At 37.6% G+C, this 21,588-nt stretch overlaps 1 protein-coding gene across 1 annotated transcript; it reads left to right on the top strand.

The window, feature by feature from the left end:
* Positions 1 to 2,388: 2,388 nt before the first annotated feature.
* On the top strand, positions 2,389 to 13,408 carry LOC148016121 (laccase-4-like). Its single transcript, XM_087663789.1, has 9 exons — positions 2,389 to 2,404; positions 2,494 to 2,729; positions 3,352 to 3,503; positions 3,850 to 4,103; positions 5,104 to 5,232; positions 5,808 to 6,101; positions 6,294 to 6,682; positions 7,158 to 7,518; positions 13,171 to 13,408. The coding sequence occupies exons 2-9, from the start codon at positions 2,595 to 2,597 to the stop codon at positions 13,299 to 13,301; spliced, it is 1,845 nt and encodes a 614-aa protein (XP_087519915.1). The 5' UTR covers positions 2,389 to 2,404; positions 2,494 to 2,594; the 3' UTR covers positions 13,302 to 13,408.
* The last annotated feature ends 8,180 nt before the right edge of the window (positions 13,409 to 21,588 follow it).

Below are 21,588 nucleotides of genomic sequence, written 5' to 3'. Positions count from 1 at the left end.
CGTGTGTGCATGTGTGCGTGTGCGTGTGTGCTTGCGGGTGCGTGTGCGTGTGCGTGTGCATGTGCGTGTGTGCTTGCGGGTGCGTGTGCGTGTGCGTGTGCGTGTGCGCGCGCGCACGCGCGCGTGTGTGTGTGTGTGTGTGTGTGTGTGTGGAGAGAGAGAGAGAGCAAAACACACATACATACATAATACACATGCACACTTGCATACATTTTTACGTGTGTGTGGAGAGAGAGAGAGAGAGAGAGCAAAACACACATACATACATAATACACATGCACACTTGCATGCATTTTTACATGCATATTTAGATGTACATGTGTATCAACTGTAACAAGAGTTGATATCTTATAATATTCATGGACACATGATCCCGTTACTTCATAAGATCTCATCCATGGAGACATGATCCCATTACTTGATAAGATCTCAAGTGAATTTCAATATCTTGATAGAGATGCAAAGATGAAAAGAAAAAAGAGTAAATTTGTTTGATCAAACTCAAAAGTTGTAAAAGATGTGGAGAAGCACAAGTTTATAGTTTGTAGACAAGTTCCATAGTTTGCCAAAAATCATAAAGAATATTATCCATATGTATAAGAAATTCTAAGATTCAAATGCAAATATTATTCACATGCAAAATAAATTTCAAAATCAAACACTAACTCAATATAACAAATTTTACAACCAATCTCAACTATTGATTCCTTATGATCTAAAATGCCAATTAACATTAAGCTATTGGTTGATACTAAAAATTGTTCATTATGGGTTAAATTTTGAATATGTTTGATATCAATTCATTACTTTCTTTATTTTGTATGGCCTTTATGATTTCTTATCATAGTTCATGAGGGAAGGCCCTTGTGTTTATAACATCTTGTTCTAGTAGTTGAACTATGTACATCATGTAACACTTGAATCAAACAAAACTCATGCATTTTGATATTTTTATCAAGTAGACCTAGTTATAGATGAAGGGTTCACAAAAGACTTTAACATAAGGGCCAATGGAGTGACACTCAAATATGTTTTGTTTACAAAATCCAAAATGGAAAAAAATTAACATGTCTCAATTGTCCAACTCTTATTAAACTTGTTTGTAATATTCAAGAAATTCTATCATAGCTTCAAATGACTAAAATTTTATGCATCTTTTGTGCAAAATTGTCAGTAAATGGGAGGCATGTTTTACTTTTGGGGGTGTCATTTCATTGGCCTCTTTAACCTAGGACTAGTTTTTTCAAACAAAAGTGCATTTACATATATATAGATAATATAAGTGGAAGCAATACCATTGGTCTATCCTTGTGGGGAATAACGTGCTAAAACTTCATCAAAGGGGACAATCTAGTGACATTTAAGAAGCACTATTCTTCTTTTCAAGAGAATAAAGTAAATAGTTTTTGCATACTTCCCTCCAATGCATGTATGAAACCCATGTTATTGCATAAAGTTTAGGGCATACTGGTTTCTCCATCAAGTAGACATTGTTCGTAACATGGAGCCCATGGAGTAGCTGCATCTTAGGAGCAATTTAGTGACATCATGGGACCTATTGTTTTGGGTGCTTTACAATGCTCAATAAGAAAATGACTAAATGTATAAACATTTTAGTAATATGTGTTAATAGATATTGATTTGAATGTTGCCACATTAGTCAAAAGAGTGTACTTGTGACATGATTTCCAAAAAGTGGTACTGAATTGGGGTATGTTATGTCATGTTAAGTGGGGTTGCCACTTAATTGGCCTGTTATTGTATTTTATCCTAAATGCATGCCCATAGAAACTAGCACAAGTTGTGTCAGGTAGCAGCGAGAGACATGACTTTATAGGAGCAACTGGGGGACTAAAGTCCTTCCTGGCATTGGCCAACAAAGGCCTAAAAAGCGAAAAGAGAAGGTGCAAACTTGCCCTAAACATAAAAGGTGGGAGCACATTTGAGTGTTTGTCATGTTGGACCTTTAACTTAGAACTTAGAAGCAAGATAGATCTCACATTAAATTGAGAAACATGGCAGCAAAAAGAAGCCGGGAATCAAGTGGACATTTAACTTGGATAATCGAGAATTATTTGTTGTTGATTCTCGTTGCTCAAGAAGCAGATTTGAGTCAAATGTCAACGTCTCGAGGCAAAGGCCAAGAGAGCTGGAAGACACAAGGAAGGCAAATAAAAAAACAGTCGTATACCTGCAACTTGCTCTCAGAGAGAGAGAGAGAGAGAGAGAGAGAGAGAGAGAGAGCCAGGAATCTAGCTTCGAATGTGAGCGAGAGGGGCGGCCGGCAGCTACATGAAACAGCGCCTTCGACAGTTCAAAATGCTGTATACTTTATCTACTTATAACTTACATTGCCAAGCGTTGAGGTCTAAAGACTCTCGTGGCACTCAATCACAGCATCAAAGTAGATTCCTGACCTCATTCACATAAATTAGCTGCAATTGTTCAGATATAATAGGTACTATACAGCTGACTATCTATTGTTTCTTACAGGTACATCATATAAATCAGACGTAAGAGCTTAACTGCTCTCTCTCTCTCTCTCTCTCTCTCTCTCTCTCTCTCTCTCTCTCTCTCTCTCTGTGTCTGCCACCATGCTGGCCTCTCGCTCTTACATGCAATATCGTCACACAGTCCAGCAGCTCATCCTGATCATCATGGCAGCCGTACCTTCCTTAGTGCTGGGCGCTCTCAGGCATCCCCCTCACGTCAAGTATTTCGACTGGAAGGTCAGATATTCAATCGATAACCTTATATATAGTACATTCAACATCGAAGTGACTACAGTATTCATATGGAATGCTTTTAGACAACGTAATGCCGTTGCATGTACATGAGTAATTCTTTGCAGTCTATACATTGTAACTGTTTCACAGGCGCACCTTAGAAGCAATGCGGTAAAATCTTCATTGCATGCATTTTATGCACAAACGGAGACAAGTGGAACTATATTGGAGGAATGAGTCTTCTTGTATGGGTGTTATCTGATGGACCTAAAGGAGGCGTAATTACTGATTTTGATTCAGCTCCATTTGCATTTCAAGCCTCAAAAGTCCTCTAATTTATGCAAAGGAGCTGGTTGTACAGGATCATATTCAGCATATTCTGCAGTACAATTAAATGTACAATAGTGGTGCTCCATTGTATGATAGCTACTGGTAGTAGTAGTGTATCCTATGAGAACATACATCAATGCAATCGCATGTACAATACTGGTACTGCATTTTTATGGCTAACAATGCAAGATTTGTAGCCTTTTCATTGATGTAATTACAGTGTGTCTGGGCTTTGCTTTACCTTCAAATGCACCCACTTATCCCCTACCCTGACCTATCCTATCTTGTGTTCCAGATTCAATATGCAAATGTCACCCGCCTCTGCCACACCAAGTCCGTGATCTCCGTCAATGGTCAGTTCCCTGGCCCAACAGTTGTGGTCAAGGATGGAGACACTCTCAACATCAAAGTCACCAATCTAGTGCCCAACAATATCACCATCCACTGGTATTGTTCTTAAACTTTGTTTTCATTAGAGCACCCTATCTAGTAGCATTTGGGAGTCTAATAACCTTGCATCTCTCAATCATTCCTCAATAGATCAGCTCTAATTGGCAGCACAGTTCAAATGTGGGTTAGGTTAAGCTTCATACTGACAAGAAAATAAATTTGGGAGAAGGAAGTTACTGCAGATATCAAACATTATATTGCCATTGTGGATCTTGTACAGTGAATATGTCCTATAAATGTTCCCAAACAGTGCTGAACTTCAGTGCATACGTAAAGATATAAAGAACAATGTGATATTGCTTGCATTTCTGATGAGAAAATCATGGTGATCATCAATTGACAGGCATGGCGTGCGGCAATTGCGATCTGCATGGGCAGATGGGCCAGAGTACATCACGCAGTGTCCAATCCAGATGGGCCAGTCATATGTGTATACATTCAAGATCATTGATCAAAGAGGGACTCTTTTTTGGCATGCCCACAGCAGCTGGCTTAGGGCAACAGTCCATGGGGCATTCATAATTCGGCCAAAGGCCACCATTGCCCACAAACACCCCTACCCTGTGAAACCACATCAGGAGTTCTTGGTTCTTCTAGGTATATCATTCATCGCTCACCTCTCGACCCAGCATCGAAATTCTCCCATCCTTCAATGCACAGTCTCTTCATCATTCAAATAGTTAAATAATTTGCGCAAAGTTAGACCTTTCAGTCTCCAAAGTAGTATATGCAAGCTATCCATGTATATTCAGCTGACCTTGCCCAGGTGATTCTGTTTATCAGGACCCTTCTATGCTTGATTTTGGTTGTTTTCTACCCTCAAATATATATACAGAAGCACATAAACCAAGACGATAACAGTGTCAAGAACATCGACGGCGCCTTCATCCGTTGGAAAACATTGGGATGAATCAAAGCATTGGTGGTCGCACAAGCCAGCAAAGTGAGCCAGTAATTACTTTAGCATCTTCTGGATTGCAGCAACAATCACGTGAAGAAAACCCACATATTTCGATGACTCGAGCATCGATATTAGCATTATATGAAACCAGCACGGGACCCAAAATATTTAGCAATCTGCCAGCTAAGTTTCAGTGCTGCTGTTAACCCTCCTCAGGATATTGTCCAGAATGACCTCATTCATCCATCCTAGGTTATGTTGGATTACGAGATCTGATGAAGCATTATTGCAGAAACCATAGCCTAATTTCCTGCTACCTATGTATGTCAAGACCCTTTCTATGTGTTTTTAAACATGAGCTGGTATTGGACTTGGCTCTCAAGACCTCCATTGAGGGACTCAATTCCTTCACAAGTTTCCATATTCACACATTTCCATATCTCGGTTAAGAAGAAAAAGGGTATATCTTATTGATCAAGTTCATTCTCACAAAAATCAGTAATTGTTCATGCACCTTCGGTACCATTGCGAATTTCAAGCTAGATAGAGACCAATTCCATAAGTATCTTGAGGTTTACAAGCTTTAGATGCTTACTAACTATACCAAGCCTTGATATGCCATCAAGGTGGTGGGGTGAATGGAGCACCAACATATACACTCACATGAAGTTTTGGTTATTTCTCTGTGCAATGTAGGGGAGTGGTGGATTGCAAATGTTGAGGCAATAGTGGCCCAAGCCATCTCAAGTGGAGGTCGTTACAATACCTCGGATGCCCTAACACTCAATGGCCAACCTGGCACTCTCTATAATTGTTCTCTAGAAGGTATGCACATGAAAATTTTGATATATTATAACACGCTTGTACATGTACATATCTATTATGCTAGTTGATGATGCATGATTTGTTGTGAATTAAAAAGTTTGAGTTGTCAATCAAGTTGTATTATGCACTCCATGCAACTAGTATCTTCGGCACAACCACATTCTCTTTTTAGCAAGGCATGAATTTAAATAGTTGTAGATTTATGACATGCATGTCAAATTTAGACATTATAGCCCTAGTGCCTATGGTGTAATTTAACAATATAGAGTAGTGTGAATTGAAACTTTCTACTTGTTGATTGAGCAAAACACTAGTAAATGCATGCTTGAAATGGCCTACAACTCTTTGCACTCCATAAATTCTACTCTTGATAACTCTTTTTTGTGGTTAATCATTGATATTGTTCTCATAACCTTAGTGATTAATCATTAATATTGTTATTCTAGCCTTTGTCATAACCTTAGTGATTAATCATTAATATTGTTATTCTAGCCTTTGTCATAACCTTAGTGATTAATCATTAATATTGTTATTCTAGCCTTTGTCATGGTGATAGTTTTCTTCTACTTTTTCAGATACTCCCATTTTTAATGTTGAGAAGGGGAGGACGTATCTCTTGAGGATTATTAACGCAGCAATGAATGTGCATCTTTACTTTGGAGTGGCCAATCACTCATTGACAATTGTTGAAGCAGATGCTGAGTATACACAACCGCTACATATAGATGTGGTGGTATTGGCGCCTGGTCAAACAACAAATGTGCTCATAACAGCCAATCAACCACAACCACAAACCCAATACATGATGGCAGCTTCAGTATTTTCCCCAGCAAGAAGGCCACTACCTTACCCCAAAATACCAACCACAGGCAAGTGTTTGTGAAAGACTCTTAATACTCATAATTTTTTGAGGGACATTTGAGACATGTATTTATTATTTTGATAGCTAGAATTTGTTTTCCTTTACAAGTTTTAAACCTTCTTCCTCAAATTTTGAAGGTCTTTTGAAAATTTGCAATTCATTTTGTATTAAACTCAAATTTTTGTGAACATTGCTGCAGGCATTCTTCAATATGTACAAAACCATCATCATTTATCTCCAACATTAACACCTGCACTAGAACCCTCATCAACTAATGATGCCACTAGTAATGCTCCTAATATTAGTACTCCTACTTCCAATACCATTAGCACCCTTTTCTTGCCCACCTTCCCTACCTACAATGACACCTCCTTCATGGCAACCTTCACACAAAGCCTCAAGGGCTTGTATCAACCGCTAGAAGATCATTTGCCATGTGACATCGATGTGGACCTCCTTTACACCATCGGATACTCTTTTGAGCATTGTGGTTCTCTTTGTCCACTCTCTACGGTTCCAGGCATTGGGGTGGCAGGTGCCATAAACAATATCACCTTCCATGCGCCACAAACCATATCCTTACTCCAGGTAAAATAATCCCCCTCCCTATCTATCTCTAGATGTGCTTCATTAATTCTCACATGCATGCACATGCGCATGTGCACACACACACACACACACGTGCATGTACAAATTCTTTTGTCAAATCAAGGAGAATATGCTTCATGACAAAGTTTGCAATGAACATCTATAATAGCTATAGGAATGAAACAATTGAGCTTACAAAATGCAAGGGTCCTTTTATAAACACACACGCGCATTCACACATGCACTCATGGATGTGTGCGCGCATGCACACACACGCACACACACAAACAAATGCACATACACAAATTTTAGTATAACAGGAATAGGTTTCATGACAAAGTATGTAACTAACATCTATAATAGATATAGGAATCAAATGATTGAGCTTACAAAATGCAAGGATCCTTCCACACACGTGCATGCATGTGTGCACGTGTATACACACATAGAGAGTCAATCTACTTTGCTTTTACAGGCCTATTACAACAGGATTGATGGAGTGTATCAAAGTGACTTTCCTGATGTACCTCTCGTGCAATACAACTACACTGGTATAGACCCAACAAATAGATTCTCCTTGGCTGGAACAAGGGTTAAAATGTTGGATTATGGAGCAAAAGTTCAAATTGTGTTGCAAGCTACAGCAACTTTTTTCTATGATAGTCACCCAACTCATCTCCATGGCCAAAACTTTTATGTTGTGGGAAGTGGAGTTGGAAATTATAATCCAAACTTAGACCCTATGAATTTCAACTTAAAGGATCCTCCTTCTAGGAATACTATCTCTGTGCCTCTAGGAGGCTGGGTTGCGATTCGCTTTCGAGCAACTAATCCAGGTATCATTTTCTTATTTTCAATGTTAGCACTTTTCAAATAATGAATTTAAATGTGTGTGTATGATTTAATTTGAATGCGCATATTGAGAAATCTCACTATGTATAGAATGCATGCATGAGCACGTGCACACACATCTAATGGTATCATGTAATGTTATTTAGCAAGATTAAGAGAATAAGGGGATAGAAGAGAAGGATGATATAGAACCTTATAATTGGCCCTATGGATGATGATACCTTCAAATATATCCTATGAGAATGTGTGAAGGTACTTTTTGTGAGATAAGACAAGGTGTCCAAATGTAAACCTAGCCATAACTCTAAGGTTGCTTCTCAATAACATTATCTACCTAGCCATAACTCTAAGGTTGGTTCTCAATAGCATTATCTTACACATTCAAAGATGAATGGTGTAACTAGGGAGTTGGCCATTGATCCTTCACTTGCACCATGACACTAGCCAAACAAGCAGCCTCCTGATCATCCATCCCTCTCTCTTACTGCGTAGTTGAGCAACTTCATAGATATCCCGCTAGTTAAGGGTTGGATGATCAGGAGGCTGCTTGTTTGGCTAGTGCTCTCTTACTATGTAGCTTAGCAACTTCATAGTTATCCCACTAGTTAAGGGCATGATAAACACATAAGTCAATCCATCTACGAACACCCTTCACATACAGCTCTTTGTCCCTAACCAAGTCACTCCAGCGAAGAGGTGAATATCCATCGACAAATGCATCTGATGATGACAAGTGTATGATGCGCATGAGGCTCAACTAACCTCCACCATCTCGTGCCATTCCACAACAATATTCTGAACCGATGCAAAGGGCTGAGGATATATATCAGCACGGGCCCCATAGATTTTGACAGGTTCATCCCGTACCAGGTAATTATGGGTCCCACAAATTAAAAAGGCCCCTAAAATGAGGTTTGGTCTCTCCTCAATGGACTCCCCATGATTTGAACCCTGCACCCTGTCGATCAGAGACATACGCTCAGAACTATGTGCCCACGTGAGAGGATGATGACAGGCTTGCATCATGTTAATTATTTATTCAGATAAATATAAAAAATTAAGTGATCGGTAAGTCACCGGGAGAGAACCGGCACGTCCGCAAAAATCTAGGGCCCATACTAATATTTATCTTCGCCCGATGCAAAGCCCTGAATTTTGACCTCTACATCTTGGTCCGCCCAAGAGATCATGCACACTCAGTTGACCACTTGCATACCTTGTACCTCACCTCACCTTCACTTTGAGCCGCTTGAACCCTTGATGCTGAGTGAGAGTCCAAGACCCGGTGGAACACTTCCCATCATTCAGTCTTACTTCGACTGATTACAGAGAATAACTGATAGCTCTCCGTAAGTCTATCCATTATCTCATCCTATCCAACAGCCACAGCCACCACATTGGAGTTATCTCATCTGCAAAGAATCGAGCCATGAAGTGCTCCCCTTTAGGAACAAGGGGGCTAGAGGACGACTAGCCCTATCATAGGGATCGAACCAACCTGCATGGTTTTGAGAGGGATTCATTGACATTCATTTGAGATGAAGCATTAGTGCATAAAGCCTCCAACATCCTTGAGAAGTTCCTCCCAAAGACCAAAGGTTCCAAAGTAGAAATCGCTCACTCCCGGTTCACACGGTCTTATTATGCCTTGTCAAAATCCATATCGATGAGGATAGCATCTAAGCCATATTCCATATGGCGCCTTGTATTCTTCTTTGAAACATAGAGCCATAGTGGCAATGATGTGAACCACTCTAGAGAGCCAAACACTTCAACCCGAAGATTGAGCATGGTGAGGGCTAATTTTGATCCTCTCATTAGATCTCAGGATCTCCGGCCTAGAGCCACGAAATGCTTGCAAAGTTTGTGACAAGGACCCTAGGAATAGTTGAAGGGCATATCCCTTCAATTTATACATTTTTCTATTACCCGAAGTGGCATGAGAAGGTAAACTTAGGGAAACCATAGGGTTGGTGCCTTTGAATTGCCCCTTTTCCTATGGATCCCACCATGGAATAAAATAGGCATTCGGGAAAACCCATTGAATTACACATTTTTCCATATCCCATGGTTACATAGGAAGGGACAAAGAGATAGGCTCTTAAGGCACATGTACAAAAGTCCTCCTCTACTTGCAAATGGGTGTACCTACAAGTACTAGGAAAAATTAGGTAAATTTTCCAAATGTGACTAATATACATAGGGAGAAATAACTTTCTCCTTCTATCCATCTCTTATATGCTCTCTTCTCTACTCCATCTACTTTTGGGAGGTGCATTATCCATCTTTGTATGCATGTGATCTACAAACCTTTTCCATATTTTATGGCTAAAAGATTAAGCAACTTCTTCTCCTATCTAATCTTCACTCTTTCTCTTATTCTTGTTTTACATAAGAAGGTCCTTATTTACCTATAATATATAGAACTCTAACAATTAGTTTACCCTCTTCTTATGTTATATTTGTATTACATAAGTATGACCATACAAAATTATGAATTTATTTTCCTCATCAAGCTTTTAAGAACCAAGAGATTGGTTTCATATTAAGAATATTTCTTCCTACATAAACACACATGCACACGTGTGGGTGCATACACGCACACACCCCCACACATGTACATGTATACCTCCAGAGGTTCACTATATGTATGTCCTCCACATCACATGTATTTTCAAGGCCTATTTAAAAATATCCTTGTGTGTAAATTTTCCTTGAATAAAACACAACCCTTTTCTATTCAACATGTAAATATGCCCTTTATATTATACCCTTCTATATGTAAAAAATGTATCAAAATTCATTGTGAATCTTGAGTGTTGGGGTAGAGTCAGATGGTAGGCTTTTCATTCATGTTTAGAGCTTGTTTTAGCAAGCTAACACGGATTTCATTGTGAACGTTGAGTGTTGGGGTCTAGTCAATTGGTATGCTTGCTTTTCTAAACACTTGATGATCTCATAAGCACCACATGAAGGGCTCAACTTCTTGAACTTTCTAAGAGTTAGGGAGTTTTTCTTGTGTTTGACCCAAAGGAAGGCCTTCCTTGTATCTGCATAAGCTTTTGTTGATCTTAGGGACCTATCATCATAGGTATATTTCACTTGTTTCTACCTTTAGGTTATAGGATCAAATAAGTTTAATGGTGATAAATGGTCCTACAAATTCTCTAGTTGTATGAGGCATTGTAATCCAATTCTACCAAAGAAAGACACTTAATCCATATTCTATGTTTGTAGCCAAAGTAATCTTGAAGGATGTCATCAACAGTTGACTCGTTGTTTAGCAATTTGTTTCCAATGACAGGTGGTATTAAAGCATAATTAGGTGCCAATTATCTAGAAAACGTACGTCTAACATTGAATGTATTCATGATAACTAACTATCATTTTTGGCAATCCATGTAATCAAAATATTTTCTTAACAAAGAGGCAATTATGTCTAATGCTTTGAAGGCTTTCTTAGTTAAAATGAGATTATCTACCTTGGTTAGCATGTCTACTAGGACTAGAATTGAATCATAGCCTCCTTGTATTGTGGCAAGCTAACAATGAAGTCCATGCTAATGAATGTCGACTTCATCTTTGGGATGTATAATGGTTGGATTTTCCCTTGGCATCTTCACATCTTTGACCTTGATCCTTTCATAGATCAAGCATTATGTGACATATCTTGGAATGCATTGTGTGACATATCTAGGAAATAAATCCTTTAGTCCTCCAATGGGATGATTCCTTTGCTAAATTCTTGGACTAATCTTAACATGTCATGCTCGGAACATTCCCTTGAGCTATAAAAACGTTAACCAAGAGAGCTATCACACACACACACACACACACACACACACACACACACACACACACACACACACACACACACACACACACACACACACACACACACACACACACACACACACACACACACACACACACACACACACACACACACACACACACACACACACACACACACACACACACACACACACACACACACACACACACACACACACACACACACACACACACACACACACACACACACACACACACACACACACACACACACGTGCGCACACGCACACGCACACGCACACGCACACGCACACGCACACGCACACGCACACGCACACGCACACGCACACGCACACACACACACACACACACACACACACACACACACACACACACACACACACAACACGTGCATGCATACATAAGTGCACACATAATCACATATTAGATGGTTAAAAATTTTATCACAAGCAATATTGGGCTATGTTTTCAATGATAGGATGAAATATCCTTTAATAAGATAAGAACTCTTTAGATAACTCAATAGTGCTTGACAAAAGTAAAAACTCAAAACCTTGAGTAGCTACAAAAGAACCATACTATCATTATTCATCATCAAACCACCTTATAAGTTAAAACCAAGCATGTGGGTGTATTTGTAGTAAAAAAGGACTACACATGGTGATAGTACAATCTATATGACTAGACTCTATTAGTGATTCAAAACAATTGAATTATATTCCAAGAAAATTCAGTAGTACATGAATCGTAGGAAAGCATAATAGAAAGGATGTCAACTAATAGAATCCTAAGTTGGATGAGAGTTCACTCAAACACATTACACAAGCCTTATCCATGGCATCAATCTAATGTGTAAGCATGAGTGGCTGCTGACTGTCTCCTCCTCTCTCTTTCTTAGAATTTAGTGCCAAAAGTGCTTTATTTGGTGAATCATGCCAACTCAACAAAGCCTCTCTTAGAATGTGCAATGTGGTTAGGGCTATAGTCATTAGATTTATTTGGAAGCATTGCAATCTAGTAGTTTTTGGAAGAATCTTTATTTTATTCCTATGAATGTAAGCACATCCAAATAGGAAATTTTGATTGTACTTAAAAGGCTAGGAAAGAAAGACTCCATGTTCAAAGTAGTTGCTGACGGTATAGGGAAGCATAGCAAGTTTAGCTATGGGATGTCCCCACACTAGTGAGAAGATGTAAATATTTTTTCTTCTATATCAATATAAACTGCATTATAAAAATATAATGTGTAAGCTAACATCTAAATGCAAGTATGGTTCTTTTAGAATAAGAACAAATATTTGAGTTTAAATCACTACTCTAAATGTGTAGGGAAAACTTGATCATGTCAAACCTAGCACAAAAAGTAAGAGAATCCTCAAACCACAAATAACACTAGTATGAGTGTAAGTCAAGATACTAGTTGATTTTCCTTCCTTGCTAACCTTCCAAAATATTATCTGAATCATATTATTTTATTTCAAAAGTAGGATAAAGAAGTAATATCTAGACAAGGCTCTTAAGATGAGCAAAAAAAGACAAATTATGCATAGTATGGAGATGGCACATGCAAACTTATTAATTTATTTGACCACATGAACATCTCACCTTCATAGAACAAGATAGAATTTGCACATATACGTCATTTAAGCAAATATAGATATACTATCTACTTCCAAGCTTCAAATCATTTCTCTCTCAAACTATTACTCTTATGTTATTCTTGCAAAAGTAGAATAGCATGAAGTTTTTTTTAAAGAATTGGTTTTATTAGGCAAGTATTGTAAACATGACAATGAATATTTTACTACTTATATATGTAGGGGTGTGGTTCATGCATTGCCACTTCGATATACATACAACCTCAGGAATGTCAATGGCCTTCATTGTAAAGGATGGAAATGGAGTTCATGAGAAGTTGCCACCTCCTCCAAAAGATATGCCAATGTGTTGACTTGGATTTTTTTTCTTGGAATTCTTTTTGCAAGGAAAGACCTACTATTAAGATTGTATCAAAATTGTTCTAATAAAAAGTATTTGTATTGAAAAATCCAAATGAAATGGTGGCCAATGTTTCAATACTCTGAGCCTACATGTACATAATTATTTCAAGCAAAGGTCATGGAAGGTTGTACTATTTTTTAGTCACTTGTATCCAAAAGGGCACAAACCATATCTATATCCAACTTGCGAACATATGAGGTTTAGACATTCTTAAAAGAATTTTCTAACTTAAGTTATGAGCCATTCAATTAAATGTTCATTATCAAACTTGTAATCATGTATAAAAAAAACTAAAAATCACCTTATAGTACTACACCATACTTGACATAGGATAAAGAAGATTGGAACATTCTGAACAACCTATCATATCACACATCTAACTTACTGAACAAAAAGCATTGGAAATATGAAAATAAAACAATGAATATAATTGCCATTGAGAACATTCAGTACATTGCAAATCATGAATCATCAATATATCAAAGAATATATCTCGATAATCAAAGCCACGTCACCAAATGACAAGTCCAGAAAGACATGACTACTCATGGAGACCATTTGCATGAGTCATTAGACCATCCATTCAAAAACTAGTACCCAAGACATGGCATGCATAGTGGACTCAAAACCATTGAGATTAGTTATCATCCAAGTTATCAAAATCATCCAAGCAAGTTTTTCTACAGTGACCATTGGCAAAGAGGCACCCCAAGAGCCAAACCAAGAACAAAAGTGCATCGGAGCAAGACCCAAAACATGAACAATAGGAACTTAATTCGTAACAGTAGTAGCATAGGAGATGGATTCTAGTTTAGAGGTGGAAACTAGAAGAATGAGATAGAAGTGCTAGAAATAGATGATAATTTAAATGTTGATGCTACATCCACAAATCAATCCAATTCTAGTCAAATCTTGATGTTACATCCAAAAATCAATCCAATTCCATAGAGATGGCTTTTGGAACATTATAGAAGAATAGTTTTGATACCAAAGCCTCAATAAAGCGTATCACTTCCCACACCTCCAACAACATCAATGCAAATTAGGGATGTCAAATGATTCGTATGATGTATATGCTAGATAAGTTTAGCATGTTGCTCTGCCAAAGTGTTGATATTATGTAATAGATATTGAGTGGCAATGGCCTTTACTTTTCTGAGTCAACACTCTTGTTGCACCTACTTCAATTGTTATTGAATGTCCAATTGATTAGCATTAGTAGACTTCTCTAGAGCATCCTACTTCTAATCATCTTGGTTCTTGACCTTCCTTTTTCCTTTGCCCAAATCCTTACTAGAGGATTTGTCCTACTAAGAAAAATGACCTTTGGGCCCCTTGGAGAGTAGGATTGTAATTGGATGAAGATATAACTATAGAGTAGGACAATATACCATATCCATACCGGATATAGAGGGAAGAATACCCAATCATAGTGAACAACACTTAATAAATAAAAGAATAAACAAAAATCACTAAAGATAGAGATTGCACTAGAAACATCATTGTTATCTTCATTACAATCATGCAAATGAGTGAAGATAATAGAGCACATTATGGTTAAAGCTCCATTGCCAATCTCAGCAAATCTTGAAAGACATGATCATTGATACATTGCCACACGACCATCCATTCAATGTCCAGCACGTTGTCCAGTGCCCAATTAAATGGCATTCATGGAGGACTCAAACCCATTGTAGTCATCTTCAAGATCATTGGATTCATTGGGAGTAGGCTTATTCGATGCACTCGCAAGACTAAGAATAGGTATCAGATGACATAATGGAGCACAAACCAAACCATGCATCACTTGACATTGATGATGATGTGCAACAATTATAGGCCAATTTCTTAACTATAGATGGACCAAAAGGGTTGTGTGGAAGCAATGAAAATGGATGATAATTAACATGGCTATGTTTCATCCATAAATCAATCAAGTTCCAAAAAGTTAGCTCATGCACATTGTAGAAAACAAGCTTCGATACCAAAGCCTCAATAAATCACATAGCATCATGCAGCTCATGTTGTAGCTAATCCCTATTAGCATGAACTATAGCGTTCAAGTATTCCATATGGTAATGGGCTGCAAAAGTCTCTCCTTTTGCTTTTATAGAGAATGTATTTATAGTAGGTGCTTTATAGAATGTGTCTTTACTAAAGTTAACATACACTACAATTGTGCCTACTTGGATTAATTCTTGATATTCTACTTATCATCAACGTCAATTTTCTTTAGACCATCCTTATGCTAGCTTGACTCTTATAGTCATGGTTGCCACATATGCTCGGGGGATTCACCTTATAGAACATGTAAGATACCACATGAGTTCAAAAGAAGGGGTATTATATTTAGTAAAATTTATAGGATTACACTTACAAAAGGGGTTTCTTAATTACAATTTGAAAAAAAAATTTGTAAGTTTAGTAAAGTAAAAGAGATCATTTTAAGGCCTTATAGCGCGTAAGGAAAGGGTATTTCTTAATATCTTTTGAAGGCATGTTATATATATAATTTCTTATAGGTGGAACCCCCAAGCACGTATGGAACCAAAACAACTCATCAATTGAGCTATAAGATTTTCAACACTTGATCCAAGATTGTTGGAACCATATCCAAAAGATGACCCAAAGGAATAGAGATAGAATATGGTAAAGATGAAGATTTCACTATTTGAAATTCCTCAATGGACCAAATAGGGGAATTTGAAGTATCCTTCTCCACATGCACTCCTTTTGAGTGCAATCCTTCTTCATGTTATGATATGTTCCTCTTTGGAACACAAAACGGCTATGGATTTGCCATTATTGCCATGACAGCTCTACAAATGATCCCATAACTTGCTAGGAAACTTCCTTCTACTTTGCCTAGGATAAAGCTATCACTTGATCTAATGATGGCTTGATAAGTTCCCTCGAATGAGTCATCACATTAATAGATGGGTCTATAGCTCTTCAAGTAGCTCTTTTGCCTCCATCTTGTTGTCTTTACTCAAGCCATCTTGTTCACATCCATGGCCTCACTCGACCTATGTTAGGAGACAAGTAATCTTCCTAAGTATAAGGAATGGCCAAGATAGTAGATGGTCCTAGAGCATCCCAATAGGCAAGTGCACTCTCCCATACCTTGCCACCCCCCAATGTGAGCCATCAAACTACAAGCATTTATAGTAGTAGATTTCTATATTATGAGTTTCTATCTTGTATATTTTGCACTAGCATTTATGACTAGGTCTAAATCTATGGCTAAATGTCCCAATTTTTACATTTGGAATAGTACAGGGTTTTAGTTTGCAACTTTCCAAATGTCCTCCAAGGATTTGTGGCCCTTGTGCTTCTTTTTGGACTTTATGGGCTTCTTTCCATCCTCCTCAAAGTCCTCTTCACTACTATTGTCCTCCTCTATGTCCATGTCCATATTTGATTTACAATCCATACACTAGCAGCTTTTCTTGGTTGATTGGATAGATTTGTTGGCTTTTTTTCCTTCTAATAATGAATGCAACATCTACAATGTGTCCTTGACAAAATGCTCCCGATCCTTGGTGATGAGGTCTTTCACATCCAACACCTTGTGAACTATGTGGTTCAAGACCTAAACTTAGATGAAATGTAACATCTCTATATTTGGCTTGGCCATTAGATCAATCATCTACTAAAGCAACACTCAAAATCATGCAATATAGGATTAAACATTTGAATCTTCCCGGTTGAGATTCCAAAGGTGTTCCATCTTTTGAGGATTTGTATAATCCTATTGAAACAAAGATAAGAAGGCCATATTGGCATCATGGTAGGTTGCTCAACCTAATTTCTTTGCAAGCCAAGTAGCACCTTGATTTTGCATGGTGGTTTCAAACACTATAACACAATGTGCCTCATCATCATTTCCCAAAAAATTGATACCATATGGCACCTCGAATTGCTAGATATGAGCATTCAAATCCTCCTCTTCTATGCCCATAAACTTGGAGAAGGGAACCTTTCCTAGAGCCACCATTGGTATGCCAAAAGGTGGAATAGGAAAAATCCAAACTAGGGTTTGAAGATGAGAATGATTGATGAGGAACCCTTAATTATGTAGAAGGTGGGAAGGGATGCGGTGGCGTTGCCCCACAAATTAGAGGCTGTGACCAAGCTCATTGTGTTTGCAATCATCTTAAGGATACATTCACATTAAGAGTTGAACAAATCACTAAAGAAGCGAGTCGGGGTTGCAAGCTTCAAAGATGATGCACACCAATGCTCACATCCAATATGCCACAATCAAATTTAGGTGGGGTTGATAGCAGACCTTGAGAGTGCATGCATGTAGACTCATGACCATAGGAAATATCATTGTGGTCAGCAAGTGTAATTAGGTAAATATATATGCATCAAATAGGATACAACACCATATCCATACTTGACACAGAGGAAAGAATAAAAGATCATAGTGAGTAACACATAATAAATAAAAGAATACATGGAAAGCACTAAACATAGAGATTGCACAAAAAACATAATTGATATCTTCATTACAATCATTGTGAATGAATGAATACAACAAAGTGCATTGCATTTAAAGCCGCATTGCCAATCAACAGATCATGAAAGACATGATCATTGATAGATGAATATTCATTTATACATTGTGACTATCCATTTAATATCCATAGCATTGTCTAGCACCCAAAAGGGATCTGGTCAAAAGAAGTAGAAGATGGAAGGGTCAAGGGAGCAGTCTACATTTTTGTGTCAACTGTATCCCATAGTAGCTTCAAGTTATGCTTTAACAAATACTTCAGCTCCATGTCAAAATCGACATGATATCATGTATAGAGTGAGATTGCATGGGAACCATGGGCAAATACTGTGTCACACTAACAGGGTATAAAAGGTGTAAAGAGACCCAATTAGGATATAAAAAATTATCAATCAATAAGTCTCTTCATCTTCTCCAAGATTCCATGGCTTCTTTCCCTTCTTTCTCTCTCTAGTCTTTCTCTCCCATGTTCTATCTCTTTCTCTCTTCTCTATACAATCCTCTCTCTCCTCTTCTCTCTCTCTCTCTAATCCTCTTCTTTACAATTGGTATCACAAAGTAGTGCTTTGATTCTCTCTCCCTTTCTCTTTCTCAATCTAACTCTCTTTTCAAAAAAGGAAACCCTAGTTACTCAAGACAACAAGTACTAGTACAGTAAGGAGGACTACAATTAGTTGGCAGTTTTCTTATGAGATACATAGGAGCTATGGCTGAAGCTTTGGAAACATTTGGAGGTAGCATTGCCAAATTAGCAATCTGTGACTAAGTTTTATACTCGGTTTGGGATTCTTGGTAAAAGATTCCTTCATAGAAGTTAGATCAGGAACAAACCACATTACTTTTTGTTTAAGTCTTTCTCTCTCTCTTCCTATTGAGCCACATGGGTCTCCAATAAGAAATCTTGATTTCTCCTCCCGATCTTTAGTCTCCATGGCCAAGAGGCCTTCCATGAGCATTCCCCAAGTAATTTAAAGTAGGGAGACAACCATCACTTCGTGCCAACAATCCACAATGAGCCTCTAGGAGTAGCCCAAAAAATGCATTTCATTTTTTGCTATCATGGCTACTCCCTTCCATCTCCTGCCATCTGAAGGGAGTGAGCCCTGAAGTGGAAGCACGGAGGGGAAGCAAGAGATATGGTGGAAGGAGCAAGAGCAAGAGAGAGACACACACACAAGATGTGGGAACTCTAACAATCACAATGTGTGGCCGGCCTTCCCTTTATTCAAATGTCACTGAAAGAATAAAGAATGAAGTGACAGTGATGGACACTCGCCACCTACAGCATACAAGTGTGCAAGCATGCAAATACTATCAGTGTAACTAATACACATGTGGCTAGGCATAGGTGCCTTTACCCCCAACAACCTCCCACTTAAAGGCGAATGTACCTCTAGTAAAGAAAGAATAAGAAAAAAGCAACAAAGTATAAATGTACATAAGTACAACACGATGATGAAAGACGTCATCTCATCTAACCCCCATCAACTTCCTAAGAAAGACAAACGCTCCATTGAGAGATGTCAGTTGAGATCTTGACCATCTCAGTCTTCTACTCATCAAATTATGGACAATTACCTTGGCTAACCTTCACTTGAGAAGGTAAAGGACAACCAATAGTCTTAACATCTTGATAAAGAGGTTGAAGAGAAGGGTGGGAAATGTTTCAAGAGGATGTTGAGAACCAACTAGTGCAGAGATTTGATGTTGCTTTGTTTAAAAGTGATAATATTACAAAAGTGAAAAAAAAGGAGATAGAGTTGAGTGTAGAGATTCAAGAATGCCCTCTTGATTGTGTCCCAACACTTTCCACTTATCTCATCAATAAAAAGAGATATATATTGCTAAATTATATTTAATAACTTTTTGATCTTAGAGAAGATTATTGCTTGGCAATCTTGCAGGATGGGTCAAAATGATAAGAATTTTATAGGTTATAAACAGGAATTGCTAGCAAGTCTTGATGTTGAGGGAGAGAATTTTTAAGATAGCTCTATAGCTTTGCATTCATGTATTAATCAGATCGTGGAATATGAAAAGGAGAGGCTACCTACAGAAGAAGAGTTCTCACAGGTTCAACAAAGACTTGGTATTGATGACATGGGGTACGAAGAGAAATTGAAGTCTCCATCAAAGGAGAAACCAAAAAGTTCAATAAATCTTTATGATGATAATCTTCTTGAAGAAGGTGAAAACCCTAAAGTATAAAATATAATTTTAAGATATCCATTGAGATTTATATCAGAGTTTGTTGTGCATTATAGATCAATATTACATGATATTTATCTCTTGACATCTTACACTATTGTGGTTTATTATGCAAATAAAAATTGAATATCCAAAAAACTTTCTTAGAAGAGCCAAGGGCTCAAGGAAATTGAAGCTTGGCAAAAGCCAAGGCCTTGGTCATTATATTGGAAGCTTAAATAATCAAACAGTTGTAATTTATCATAGCAGGTTCTCACAAGCTCTCTAAGCCTGCCAATGATGGCTTTGAAAGCTATCTCTAAGGTGATTGGATCCGAAGTTTTCAATGGAGAATCGGTTAGGATAATTTTGGTAGAGAAGGAAGAAATTGTAAGAGTTTTTGCCTTCATGCATGGATATAATGGATCTAGGGCAGGATACTTTGGAGTTCTTGGCTCTTATTTGCTCTTCCATGTAGGAGATGCCAAGAATTTGAAGCTCCTCTTTTCTGCCAATAGAGTCAAACTAAAAGATGTCAAGGGTTTTTTGAAACCCATATTTTTCTATCTCTTTGTCTAGTTTGTAACCATTCTAAAAATATCAATCTTTTTGTCTTTGGGTGATAGTTGGTATAGTCCTTTTCCAAAGATGATGTATTACATGATGTGGTTGTGTCTTTGAGTTTGAATTTGTGCCAAATTTGTCCATAGGACCATTGAAAGACCTCTAATAAACTATTTTCTTTGTATCTTTCACCTCCATGTCTTTTGTGTCTAAAATATTTTATTCTTCCTTGATAATGTGATTTTTCCATATCTTGAGTTGATCAGATAGATAGAATTCCACTTTTCTTAATAAAATATGGAGTATGATTGTATAAAATATACTACATAGTTAACAAATAAAGAAAGTCAATACAAAAACCTTATATGAGTTAGATAATGAAGAGACATTCATATACAAACTTATTATCATATAGTGAGTGGTGTCGATCACCCCAAGCTTCTGTCATTGCCTTTTCAAAAAGGTTCAATTGGTTTTTGAAGTCTTTGAGATCATCATCATTCCATTCAGTTTTATCACAATAAAATAATACTTTGTCTAGTGTTTTCCAAACATTGGCTTTTCTATTCTGAGCTTATCCATTATCAGCATGATCCTTAATTGCATTATGTAAGGACTTCCATTGATTGTATCTAATAGTTGAGCTACCATTCCTAGAGTTTATCTTACCAAGTCTCCCATGAAAGCCTAGGAACCTTCTAGCCTTCACTCCACAAAATAGATGGCTTTTTGGGGACACAATTGCCATTCTTAGACTTTTGAATATCTAGTTCAATAACAACATTACCACTATGCAAATCAATTGCAAACAAGACTTTTTCAATCTTTGTTATAGCATATGTTCTAGATGATAATGGCTTCAGCTTTCATGCAAACCCTATATATAGATGAACAAGCTTTTCAATTATCCATGCAAAGCACATGAAATGTATAGATATGAGTGTTCACCAAAGAATATCTAAGA

Source organism: Lygodium microphyllum, chromosome 23 (assembly GCF_053477565.2).
Source record: "Lygodium microphyllum isolate KBCC chromosome 23, Lygodium_microphyllum_v1.1.10, whole genome shotgun sequence".
NCBI lineage: Eukaryota > Viridiplantae > Streptophyta > Polypodiopsida > Schizaeales > Lygodiaceae > Lygodium > Lygodium microphyllum.
The sequence above is the reverse complement of the archived record's forward strand: the minus strand, read 5'-3'. Positions and strand labels throughout refer to the sequence as shown.

Excerpts from the sequence above, each read along its gene's own strand:
- LOC148016121 (XM_087663789.1), top strand. The coding sequence starts at position 2,595 with ATGCTGGCCTCTCGCTCTTACATGCAATATCGTCACACAGTCCAGCAG. Across the intron at positions 3,504-3,849 it reads AACAATATCACCATCCACTG|GCATGGCGTGCGGCAATTGC; the intron begins GTATTGTTCTTA and ends ATCAATTGACAG. Across the intron at positions 4,104-5,103 it reads GGAGTTCTTGGTTCTTCTAG|GGGAGTGGTGGATTGCAAAT; the intron begins GTATATCATTCA and ends TGTGCAATGTAG.